The 13,605-nt window shown below is 43.0% G+C and overlaps 1 protein-coding gene across 5 annotated transcripts in view; it reads right to left on the reverse strand.

Annotated features, from left to right (window-relative positions):
* The window catches only part of FARP1 (FERM, ARH/RhoGEF and pleckstrin domain protein 1), a 201,519-nt gene that overhangs the window by 21,728 nt on the left and 166,186 nt on the right, over positions 1–13,605 (reverse strand). For 3 of the 5 annotated variants that reach the window (XM_058019153.1, XM_058019149.1, XM_058019150.1), the window contains exons 14-16: positions 9,909–10,099; positions 8,341–8,430; positions 6,045–6,178 (exon numbers count right to left, since the gene is read on the reverse strand). In XM_058019153.1, the coding sequence (XP_057875136.1) occupies positions 6,045–6,178; positions 8,341–8,430; positions 9,909–10,099 (415 nt within the window). The remainder of the gene's footprint in view (positions 1–6,044; positions 6,179–8,340; positions 8,431–9,908; positions 10,100–13,605) is intronic. The other 2 variants (XM_058019154.1, XM_058019152.1) reach the window with 1 other exon arrangement.

Here is a 13,605-nt window from a genome sequence, read left to right on the forward strand (position 1 = left end):
CTCCACAGAAGATGCAGGAGCAGCTTTCCCCATGCATAATGTGCCCTGACTCCACTGACATTGTGGGGAGGTCTGAAGCCACTAAAAATGATGTTAAAAAGTGAGGATGTTATTGGTCGTTGTAAGATCATTTCCCATTTTTATCCAAGTAGTCCCTTCCTTTTTACAACAATGCAAGTGTACAATAGCAAGAAAAGAGAAGACTTGCTTACACCTGGCAAGAAATTCAGACACTACCTTATATATATTACTCCAAGCAGGCACCAGCTGGACTTACAGGGATTACACAAGCAGCCCTGTCAGATTTTCTAATTACATGATGTTTTTAGTGTATACAATTGAAAACATACTAGAAGGAAATCTCAAGTCAGCCCGTACCCTCAATCAGAAGGTATTCAATGGGGATGGTGGAAAGGCAAAAAAGAAGAGAAAGATATCTCAATAAAGATTTTTTTGAGGCAAACACAGAAGTCTTTGATTGCAGCCCTTGAATTGCAGCCAAAATAATAATAAATCAATTGTAACAAATTATATTTACAATGTGTGACCTTGTGTTACATACTCAGGAACTCCCTCCTGAATAACATAGCTGGTTCTTTGAACACCTACACACTTTGAAGTTCTTTATGACTCCATTATTAACTAAAGTTCTAATACTAAAAAATACCTTAAACATTTCTCATTACAACTGCCTTTTAAATAAGAGGCATGTTTTGTAATTGGAAAAGAAGAGCCAATAAAAGCAAACACCCCTTTCCTTGCTCACACCCTGCTTCTCACTGCCCTGCCCATTTCAGCCAGCACTGCAGCTGCACTTTCAGCAGTGAGTGGTGCATGACACGCTGCTCAGAGGCTAAGAAACACACTGCTGAAGCCATCAGAGCTTCCCAGAGTCAAACCAAGCCTTTGGAGGGTGTGCATACATTTAAAGACTTCGGGATGGCTACCCCTGTTGTGGGAGAAACCCAACCTACAGCAAACATGCATCAGCAATGCTTTTAAATGTAAGGAATCTGAGCAAGTAACAGCACTGCATGAAAATGGGCTGTAAATGCAAGAGCATTACACACCTTGCTGTGGAACAGCCTCAGAGCTGACCCTGGGCATATCCTGCTGGGAGAGCCACAGGACTGATGCAGCATGGCTCCACCTCTGACTAACAGATCCTGCATGTGCTACTTCTCTCCCACCATTTCCAGTTAATTTGGGCGTAGCACAGCTTCAATCCCCAGAGGTACCCAGAAGTGACTTCAGCAATGAAAACTCTCCTCAAAACCGAGCCCAGTGTGCTGGCACCAAGCCCCTCTCAATGTCCTGGTCTCAGGGATCTGCAGAGCATAACCCAGAGGTTTGTACTGCAGCACACACCTCATTTCTGTACACAGGACAGAGACACTTGTGCAAGTGCTCTCCTGGTGCCTCCCCAGCCTGCACGCTGCCTTTGAGGAGGCAGATAAGAACTGCTGCCTTGTTTATATAAACTGTCTGTCAGGCTGCTCTTCCTCAGCACAAGTATTCTCAAACAAAAAATGGTTAATAAATCAACATTTGGCTCATCTTCCTACACCTCCCTGAGTGCTTTTTTATTAGAGGTTTTCAATTTTGCTTCCACAAACCCTGATTGCGCCTTCTCCTTTCATATGCTAAGATTAAGAGCCCTTTTTCTTGCAAATTACAGCCACACATTCCCATCTGGTAACACTGAGCAGCAGCTTTCCTCAGAAAGATCTGCAAGTCAAACTAGCAGCTTCCCTGGGAGAAGAGGAGTCTGCCTGCACTTCTGGGAGGTACATAACACTTTTCTTTCCTAGCCCATGATAAAGCCCTAAACACAGATTTGTACTACCTGATGAGGGCATCCTTGGGCAGAAACAGCTATCCTGGCTTGCCTCAGCACTGCTCTCCCTGCTGTTCAGTGGTCAGAAAAGGGGGATACTTATGGTTCTCTATTTGCCACTTTCTGTCCTCATTTAAAGAAATCAGTGTGGAAACTTGCAATACATTTAATGGGGTGTGGAAAGATGAGCTCAATTATTTGGATGGAAAATGGTGCTTGTGGCCCAAATGAATAGCTTATTAAACAGCTGAGGTAAAAGGAGGAGTAGAACCCAACTCCTCCAAACTGACTTCTCAGATTCAGCCACCCAGAAGCTGATGAAGTATGTCACACTCGGCCTGCACTGCCCACACCTCTTCCTCCTAGCCATAAAATATCCCTGGTCTTGGCAAACAGGAGCCAGCCTAAAGTCACTGACATATGCCTCCCATATTTTCTCCCATCAAAAAGGCTTTGGAGCTCCTGGCCTTGCATCCAAAGCCTTGCTGAGGAGTCCTGGCAGCCAGGACCAGCATCTGGATGCCCAAGTGCCAGATGCAGCTCTTCTGGCACTTGAACAGCCTGATGTGTGCTGTTCCTGCTCTTCTCCTCTTCTCTTCCCTTCCTGTGTGAGGGGGCAAAGCCCCATGCCTGCCTGCATCCACCAAAGGTCCTCCTTCCTCTCCTCAAACCACACAGCCTCCAGTGGGGTGTTTCATTTGCTCACAGGAACATGGGCAGCCTCCAGAGCTCAGCACAGCTGGGGCAACTGAGGAGATTCATGGAATGCTTTGCTGGCCTTACAACAACACAGGCAGGGCTGGAAACATGGCCCAGAACATGGTAACACACATCTTAGGATGCTGTGCAATAAAACCACCAGGAATCTTCTCAGTTTCATGGCCAGAAAGAAACTCTGGCTGAGAAAAATGCACTGACTGCCTATATTCTCCAGCTGACTATTGGTGTCAGTATCAATCTATGTCATACTTACTAAAAGCTGTCACTAGGCTCTGGACACTGAGACATGCTGCTCTTAGGAAATGCAGCACTGAAGAGAAAAACGGTGAACTGTGTAAAGAAACAGATGAGACCTGCCAGAATCCATAGCCAGGTCAAAAGGATCCTGGCCATTAAGGTGTTCTGTAGCAAACAGCCTGCCCTTGATTGCAAATTCAAACACTTCAGAAGCCTTCAAGCAAGCCAGAAATGCTTTTAATAATGCACACAACCTGAGCTTCCTCCAGCCAAATACTAAAAGTCTATAGATGTTTTCACAAATTAAAGGCATGGAGACATCTAACAACTGTTATCCCCGAGCCCTGTTCTCACCACAGCTCTTTTGCATCAGCAGCAGCTTCAATATGATGCAAGGCCTAAGAGAGCAGGGAATGACCTCCTGTTAGATCTCCCAATATGCAGCATGAAGTTTGAAACAAACCTTAGAGAACTGCACTTGTGCCTATGTAGAGTGAGCAGGCTGAACTGCACTTTAAGTGGATAAAACCCAGCATCCTACTCACTAGGGAACACAGAGGACTGGTTGCAGGAGGCTCTCTCTCTCTCTCACAAGCTCCCATAGCACATGTTGGTAGCTAGGGGTTTCCAGCAGCCTGATGAAGTCCATAACCCCTTCATTCAAAGGCCCTTTTTTTGTAGGACACGTTACCCTCTGACAAATGCAGAACAAGCTCAGGTCTCAGGACCTTCCTCCTCCATCCACCTGCCTGGAAATTTAAGAGCTGACATGGAAGAGTCAGATTTAAATGAGCTGGCTTGAATCCTGCCCACACCTGCCTGCAGCTGTGCCCAGCCAGGCCCATGATTGATTTGCTGGGCAGCTGGGGGTGACCTGTCCTGAGCTGTGAACGCAGCCAGAGCCCTCTGCCTTAAAAACTCCTGGGGCCAAAGAGAGAGGCACCAATCTGGCACTGAGCTAAGTGACCTTGAATGTGCTGCTGAAGGAATTCCCTACCACACTGCCACCAGTTTCTTGGGGATGCTGAGGGGCTGTTTAATTTTGTCTCTCACTCTTTAATTAAACACTAATCTCTATAGGACAGAGTTTATTGCTTGTGGCTTATCTCAGCATCTGTGGCATTATATAGAAACATCAACACCTCCACAATAATACCTGTCAGCAGGGCTGCCTCCTTCCCAAGGCACACACTCAAATCTTGCAGAACTTTACAACCATCACTGTCTACAGCAGGGGTATTACATGAGGTGCATCCAGGCTGAAAACAATGCAGGAACGTGGCTGCTCTTCTGTCAAGTGGTTCAGAGCAGCCAGCAGAGAAACCCCAGTGGCCTTACACTAACTGTGGAAGGACATGCAATAGCTGAGCTGACAAAATCAGAACGAGGTGCCCAGCTGGGACACAGTTACCTCAGCAGAATATTTCGGCATAAATTTGGATTGCAAAGTAACTTTGTAGCAGATCAGCACTTTAAATCACTGGGTAAGTGCAGTTAAAATATGGTATTTAGAAGCTTTAAAATTAGGTTTACCACTCTGTAAAACTTTATGGAGAAGCTGAAAATTAGAAGGTCTACTCAGCTCTAAAATAAGCTAGCTGAAAAGGAGAAACAAAGTAAAAACCAAGGAAAGTCTAGAAGTCTAAATACTTTTTCTTTCTTTTAACATCCTTCCCTCCACTTATCAAAATGTCACCTTTCCACAGTAGGCTGGAAGTGCAGCATTATCCAATTTTTGCAAAGCATCACACCTGAACAGGAGGTTTGCATCCACCTCTAATGTCACCAGAAGGATATAGGGGATATCTCTATTTCAGCATCTGCCCAGGAGTCAGCACCCAGCCAGATCAGACTGGTCTGACAGAGAGCAGAACTCGGCCTTTACTAACTGCATAAATCTCCCTTTTCTCACCACACACCTTAACCCCAGCTAGTGGGGGATTAACTCCAACTACTGTTAATCCTACACCAAAGTTGAAGAAACAATGAGTATTTTATAACATCCTAAAGAGCCTTCTTGGAGAACCTGTAATAAATGCTGCTTAGGGCAGTGCAATCAACACCAGCAGCAGCCCAATGAAAAAAAGAGTGATACAGGCAGGGAGGCTGTGCAGAACATTTCTTAGGAGTAACTATATTAGTTATTATATATAAAAACATATAGAAATATATACATATATCTATATATATCTATTTATATATAAAATACTAGGAGCCAACCCAAGTCCTGGGTGAGGATGTCAGCTCTAAGAGGCAGTACCACATTCCCCTCCTCCCAGAAAACACCTGCTAGTTCTGCAGCTGTGCAGGGTGGGTTTGGACAGCACTGGTCTGTGCTGTGCCCCCATTAAATTATCTCAATACATCACAAGAGTTAAACTCACACACTCTGAGACTGTGTTTTTGCTTTTGTTTTGATTCATTAGTTAAAGAGGCACCCGTCTTAATTAAACTGATTAACACCCATTAGGTCTGCCTGCTCTGCTTTCACGTGATTTTCATTGGCACTTTTCTAACTGAGAAGGGAAAAGCTCAGCTCCTAGAACAAAGATAAGTTACAAAAAATGCCTACACAGAGCAGGACAATCTAGTCCAGACAGGTCTAATCAGAGCAAGTAGAAGGCTTCTGCTTATGCTGCTGCCTCTGCTAAGATTTCAGTGGTCAAATGAATTAAGAGCCTTGCCAGGGAAGAATTATTCACTTCATAGCTATTTGTAAAAAATGCCATGTTTTACTGTCAGTATTGTGTTAGGAATAGATAATTTTCAAGCCCAGTGTCCTCTTCCAACACTCCTTCAATTTGTAGAGAGCACTGTAGGTCCTGTGAGTGTCACAGCTGTGATGCTGCAGAATGAGAAGCTGCTCTGTGAAATCCTCCCAGCCTGTACCTATTTTGACAGAAACAGAACCTGGTCCTTTGCCTTTCCCTCTTTATTACTGATAAGCCTTGCTTGCAGCATGATCTTCAAAGGAGCTGCCATGTAGAAACACTGACATTTGGCAAGGGAAAGCTTCAGCCAGAATTATGATCTCATTTGCATATGTCTGTAACTGAGATATCTGAACAACAGAGTTTGTCAAGTAAACATGAACAAAGCATGATTCAATAAACCCTGTCTGTTAATAACCAACATCTGTGACTTTCACACATTAAGCCTTACAGTAGATCACAAGGAGTTAGCAAAAAGGGAATGCAAAAATGCTAAACAGCACGAAAGACTACAGATAAATAACAATCAACAGTCTTACCACAGAGCAAGTCTCTGCTCAATTTCCTTGAGAAAACCAGTGTGAAATTTGTGCAAAGGTTCGAAGTTGGAGAAAATTAGATTTTTCAGTGTTTCAGGCATGCAATCCTCTTTACTCACTGCACTCTGAAACCACTACAAAGGAAAAAAAGAAGCAAAATTATCAGTGGGTGGAATGCAGAAGGTATGATCATTTTCTGTCTTTATGTACCTAACCCAAATACTCCTAACAGCTAAGCAAGGATCTTATTTATCTGGCACTAGGAACACAACCCAGACTATCCCTGACATTCCTGTGTGCTGAACTGGTGCTCTTATCAGAGATCAGACCCTGCACAGCTGAAAAAGGAACTCCCTTCCCTTTTGCCATCACTGATCAAAACTTGAAAATTCTTTTCAAACCCAAACTGGTTAGTCAATACAAACTGAATTTGCAAATGCTGCAGGTGCAGGAGAAAGAGCATTACAATACTTGTAAACAATTCAGTAAAAGTGAAAAAAAATATGCTCTGCATTTTCTTTTTGCTGAGTTTGGTCTGAAATGCCTTTGGCAGGAGTTGGCTCAGTGAGCACCCATGGCCCTGCTGCTGTGTGCACACAGAGGACATCACTTGGCAAAGTGAGCAAGTGGAAGACACTGCTATCACAAAACTGGAGTGGCAGTGACAGGCACTGTAAGGACTGAAACAGGCTCCTGCTCAGCCTTGCTCCAAATTCTCTTTATTTCACCCTAACAGACTATGGGTGACACAAGACCATAGGACTAGGCAGCTTGCCAAGGCAGTAATGCCTATTGTCTTCCACAGGGTAACACTGCTCACTCCTCACTGCCCTGAGGGGTTCCAGCTATCCGTGGTTGACTTCCAGCAGTGCCTAGAAGGCTGCTGGGACCACAGAACACTGTTAGAGCAGTCCTGCTTGACACTGCATCAGCTGGAGCTGAGCCAGAGCTGGGATAAAAAGAGATCCCTCCCAAGCTTCCCTCTCCCCTGCTTTATCTCAGCACCAAGCAGAACTAAAGTTGAAGCTCATCTACCAAGTCTCAAAATTCATGCACAGCAGTTGTTCCTTTTCCAGCTATGCTGGCTCCTTGTTCATTTTCAGTGGCCTCCTGGGCCAGTCATTTGTGGAGCACAGCTGATACAACTGCATGCTAACCACCAGGCCCATCCCTCTTTGTGATCCAGCAAATTCAAATCTGCCTGCCACAAGAATGAGAGGATGGGGTGGAAAATGGGCTTTAGCTCTGAAGAGTTACAACTTTTTGTTTCTGCTGCCACTGGGTGAAACACTAGATGAGAACAGCATATCTGCTGTTGAGACTACAGCAATGACTGCAGAACTGTCCCACAGAACCTGGCCTCTTCTCTCAGCAGGCTGGCTTCCCAAAAAGCAAGGGTAAGGAGCAGTGAGGCCACAGCTACCCTGCTGCCTGTAAAAACCATGCTGTACTGGCTCTGTCTAAGCTGGGGTGTGATCAGCTGCATCTCTCACGTGGGATCCTGGAACAGAGAAGCAGCTGAGGAGAAAGTGTGTCCCTGGTTCCCAGCTGGTCCCAACACTCTCCCCTGAAGCATGTCCTCCTCACCACAACACTCAACACAGGAGTGGGCAATGCACCTCACTGGGTGATTTAAGAGCTGAGAGGTCTGGAGCTGGCCAAAATGCCATGAAGGGGTTTGGACCCAGTGCCATTCACAGAAAAATGATTATTTCAGAGCAGATCTTGCACACATTATTCACGGAAGTGAAATAAGACTGTTGCTGTGTGTGCAAAGATGGCAGCTATTTGCCTTGGTGATTTTAACAATCACACTCTGATCAGATGCTACAGATGAATGACTCATTTAACACACAGTTTCAATTTCTGAAAAATCAGAGGCATTCAAACAGGTATTCTGCAATATTTCATGTGAAATGGAGGGCATTTAATACGGCAGAAAACATTTATCTGTGCCCCTAAGGAGCTGCTTCAGTTTTAAGAGAAGTCATTGAAAACCCACAGGCATTTTTAGTAATTATAACCACAAAGCATGAGAGCAAGAAAATATAAGTGAAGTGTGTCCCAAGTTCCTCAACCTGATACAGTTCCTTAGTGCATGTTACTAACCACAGAGCAAACCTCTGCTCTCTGATTCTCGTGTTACTTCCTCCCTGGAGGAGAACTGCCCTGCACAGCAAAGAGTAACCTCAGTGCAGAATGTAACAGCAGCACGAGGATGTTAAATGGAGCAGAGGAAACTCTCCCCCTGCCCAGAGCTTCACGTGTTCTGTGAGTCAGGCTCAAGCAAACATACCGATGTGATGACTTCAAGGTCCTTCAGGTATGTTCGCTCCGTGGTGGCCACTTCCTTAGCAATGAAGTAAGCCTTCTCAGTTGGGAACCTCTGTGAATTGCAAGCACATTAGGTTTTCCTCTGCTTTTATGGAGAAAAAAAATGTAGATAATAAATCACAGAGAGAGTTACAAACCAGTGACCCTTGCTTGTGGTTGTGCTGTGACTCATCCTTGCATGTTCCTAAGCCCTGAAGCCCTAAAAGCAACCCTTCCTTGCAAACACAAGAGAACAAGGACTTTCTGTGGGTTTTTGAGAGACTTCTTTTTCTGCCAAGATGATTTCTACTGCTTTGGGGTGCTGATGTTCCTTTCAGTTTATTTCTGGAGCAGGACATGTTGTGAAGTTCATGAAAAAATCCTTTGCAGGATAAATGACCATTTAAATCAAGTGTAAAATTTGACAAAACAACAAAAATCTGTGTCTGATTATTGTTAAGTTTTGTCATCAGGATGGTAATCCACAGGAAAAATACTTCTGAAAAAAATTCAAACCTGTAAGATTTTCTTGGCTGGATAATCTAACAGTGGGAGAGGGGAAGGATTTTAGATTAGGCTACAGATTTAAAATTTCTTAATTCTGAAGAGCCAAAGGAACCCAGCTGATCTTCCTCTGTGTTGCTTAGGAAGTAAAAATTAAGAAAAAAACTTCCATAGATATTTTTCCTTTGTTTTCTCCCCGAAGACAAATGATGCAGTGCAAACACTGTGAATGCCCTGCCCAGGGAGTCTGTGTGGGCATTTCCCAGTCAGGATGCATCCCCAGGGAACCATCATCAGCTGGTGCACACAGTCACTGGCTGCTCTGTCTTGGACTGGCACACAGAGTCCTGGCTCCATTAACCGAGTCTCAGATTTTCTTCTTCTCAAATTTCCTTCACACATCTTGCTAAATATGCACAGTGGGAAAAGAGATCTTCCTTACACAAACTCCCACTTCCCAGCAAAGCCATCAGAGTTTCTTTTTGCCTCCTGAGATGCTCCAAGACAAGGAGAAAAAACTAGCTACAGAAGGACAAGAGGAAGCTCTCTCACCTAGCAGCAGTGGAGGAATGAGCCAGCAGGCACCCAGAACAGCCCAGCTCACACAAACACTTTATCTTCAGAAATCAGTTTTGGATGTGTTGCTTCCTTATGGTTTTGCTGCAATGATGGGTCTGAGCCAAGCACTCCCAGCTGATTGCTGCAGGCTGTGGCTCAAAGAGAGCATTTTCTACTCCCACACCCAGATATTCCCAGTGGTGCTCCCAGCAGAGACAGACTGGAGAGCCTGGGTTGGATATTCCCACAACAGGCTCAACACTGCTCCTTTTCGTTCTGTCACCTGGAAATTTTCTCTCCAGTGAGACAATGGAGCTGACTGTTTTGTTACAACAAACTCCACTCCTTAAAAGCAAGTTCAGATTTATAGGAGACCTCATCCAAACAAGGTCCTGAGGTTCCCTGGAACCTCAGGAGCAACAGGAACAACCCAGATTTATCACAACACATCAAAGAGAAGAGAGACAAGGCCAACTTCATTCACCTTACCTTTCTTTTGACCTCTTCCTCATCATCAGCCCTGATGCATGACGGGTCATTCAGCAAAGGGCTGACCAAGGGAGATGACTGCTTGGCATCAGGGCTCAAGTTTGGAGATAAAGTCATATTGGCCACTGATGGTCCTCCTTGGGAATTGATGGAAAGCTCTGAAAGGTGAGGGCTGCCAGTCAGAGAACCTGCTAAGAAAAATGACAAAAGAGAAATCAATTAGGACAAGCTTTCTCAAGAAAGTACCACAAGGAGTTATAATCTTAAATTGCAGTATGTGAAATTATGCTACAAGACACAGCCACCAGGGTCCTCAAACTAGCCCAAATGGCCTTGAAGCCAGAGGAACTGCATCCACTTGCATTCACCATGGGACTGTTAAGTGTCTTTTAGCTGATAAAACTGGCTGAAATTAGTGTCTCTGTAGGGAAGGAATCAAGGCACAGATGACTGAGCTGCAGTTCTTTACTGTGGGAGGGATGAGGCACTAGAACAGCTTGCTCAGGAAGCTGTGGCTGTCCCAGCCCTGGCAGTGCTCAAGGCCAGCCTGCATGGAGCTCTAAATAACCTGGTCTAATGAAAGGTGCTCCTGCCCATGGCAGGGGGGTTGGAGCTAGGAGGTCTTAAAGGTCCCTTCCAACCCAGGCCATTCTATGATTCTAAACATAAACTTAATATAAAACATTTCACCATTGCAATCCACTCTATAGAAAGAGAATAAATACAACAATACAGTAATTGTTCCAGGAGTGCCATTCTTGCCAGCAAGGTAGAACTTCAAACACTCAAATCAGTACTTCATAGGGAACTACAGGACAAGTTAGTACAAATTTAACTAGTTGAGGTCTAGAGAAAAAGGATGACTTTCTACAGAAATGTTGCTGCTAAGATCAGTCAGATCTAACATGAAGGGAGAAAACTACTAGTTCCCCAACTTCTACACACAACACGAGGATGTATATTATACCTTGTAGGTCTTTCCATGCTCCTCTGATTGTTTGGGATGGAAATGCTAGCATTACATTTACATAAGAAAAGCAATACTTTTAATGCACAAAGCATGACAATTTCAGATTTTCACAGATATAAAATCCCATTTCATTTTGGATTAAAAATATTAAAGAATTAGACAATTAGTTACACTTCCATGGATTCATATACACTAGATTAAATTACTGAAATTAGCAAATTTTGTCTTCTGGGAGGCAGCCAGATTAATGACTGCACAGAAAGAAAGTTTGCCAAAAATGCCCAGTCTTCTCCCAATAATCCCCTCCTCCATACATCTGACAATCTAAACCTGTTTTAGAAGAAGAATCTGTCATGTGGAAGAACATTTACAGTCTGTGCCATTTTGGCATCATACATTAAAATCCAACCAAAAAAAATGTGACAAGCTCTTGACTACCACAGCCAACAGGCTGTCTAAGATGAAATGTAAAGCACATACATCACCGTGTATAAATAGGGTCAAATACAATTTACTATCATGTGATTATGTCCTCCCTAAATTATGATAGGTAAAAGTTCCTGTTGCTAAAAAAAACACAGCTGAGATACTCCAGTAAATGTAATAAAAAATAAATATGATTAGGCCGGTAGTAGAACCTATTTATTTTCTGGAAGAACTCAAGCTTTATTGCTAGAACATGAATGTTTTCCAGTTCCAAAGCAGTTCACGTTTATAAATCATTCCTTTGAAAAGAGAAGGAAAAAACAGCACAGTTATCAGTTTACGTAATCATGACAGTTATGTAGCCTATTAAAAATCAAAGTCAAAGCAGTATTTATCTTTGAAATAAAGGTCTGTATTATTACAGCTAGCAAGAAAGGATTTACCAACAGTTTCACACTAAATCAATGTTCAGTGAAATTTGAGAAAATGCCACAGCTTGTTACACAAATGTCAATTTTATTGACACTAGCACACAACTGTATACAGTATTTTCCAAAGAAATGGAATTCATCATTGAGAAATAGTGAAACAGATTAATAGCAAGGTTGTAAGGTTAAAAGTACTTAACTACATTACAAAAGACATAAGAAAAGTGATATCACCTCAAACGTGGAAACAAAGAAATTCTGGCACTATGCCTGTCATATGACAGCAAATAAATGATTTGCACCTCTGTGAGAAGTTCACAGCATTGCAGTCTAGGAGTTAAATAGCACCTATCTGTGATAGAAAGATATAGATATATTCACATATCTATCTACCTATCTATAATCCTAAAACTAAGCTCTGATGTACTGTAACTTTTATCAGTACAACTCAAGTATTTCAAACTACAAAATATCAAAAGGACAATGAATTAGAAAGACACCCTATCTTACAGTTGGAAGACATTAACCTGGGAAAAGTATTACGGAAAGTATCACAAAAAATGTGCCTGGTGGCTCACAGCACTGTGTACACACCCAACTGATGAAAGACTCTGCATGCCAATGCACCACTGACATTCTCAAAGTTATTTTGCAGCAAGCTGAAATGCTGCATCCTCCCTTTTAGTACCAATGTGGGCAGGAGCAGAGACCAAACCCAACCACCAGCACCTGCAAGCAAGAGCTCAGTCAGACCCCACCTGCCAATACACTGAACAAGTGAAAATTGAAACTAGTTATAAGAAAGTGGCTGCATTATGAGAGGACCTCAAAATGTCCTTGCATTAGTACATTCTGGGGCCTAATTACAACCAACACAGCCACAGATATCAACACACTGGATGTTGCTCTGGGAAATGTGGGAAACAAGTTCGTTTTGGTGTGAAAAAATCAGTAAGCCATGAAGAAATGAAAATGGAGGTTCTTCCCTCCCCCATCACCAATCAGGACATGTGTCATGCTGATGGGTCATGGCAGTGCTGCAAAGCCACTTTCTCTTTTTCACAGAGGTGAGGAATAAATAACCTGAATTAACAAAGTGTTTCATCTGCTCTCCTGCCACAGAAGAGTATATTCATACAGGCTCTACTCATCAACTACACACTGCAGAATATAAACAGAAGCAGAAGGGAGAAGACCAATCCTATTTACAAGGTACTGAAATCCCTTACAATTTGCCCTAAAGGATTCATGGATTGACAAGCGATTGTTAGCATATCATTTGCCAGATAGCAAATGCTACTGCACACTGGAGGCCTAAATGGTTTGCAGCTGGTAACATGGAATTGTCTTTGCTCATACTTCAAGTGATTTTTATTTAGATTCAGAATTGGGCCATCTTTCAAATTTAATGGAGTCAGCTGTATACACACAAATCAAGAGAAAAAGCACAAAAGAATGTTTATCTGAGGATTATTTAAGTGTACACTAAAATTACATCATTGGAGGAGTGGGTAGGAATTATTAAGCATGTGCTTTAATTATTTTCTAAGTATGGGTTTAAGAAGAGAAACCAACACTGGTTGATGACACTGGCAAATAATGAGAATGCACTTTACCATGGCATGCCAGATTTTACCATTAATGCCAAAATATCTGGAGTGATTCTTAGTTCCACTGACACCAGAGAAAAGTGCTGCAGTAGTGAAGGTAACAAAAGAAGCAAAACTTAAGTGAAATCTATTCAAGACAGATTGAAATCTAACTTGGGGGAAAACATCTATGAAACGACAATGGCATTTTACATGGCCACAGGGCATGAAAGTATGGGTTACCCTCCTGGCTTTACACGTGTCTCAAATCTCTCCCAACCAAC

Source organism: Melospiza georgiana, chromosome 2 (genome assembly GCF_028018845.1).
Source record: "Melospiza georgiana isolate bMelGeo1 chromosome 2, bMelGeo1.pri, whole genome shotgun sequence".
Taxonomy (NCBI): domain Eukaryota; kingdom Metazoa; phylum Chordata; class Aves; order Passeriformes; family Passerellidae; genus Melospiza; species Melospiza georgiana.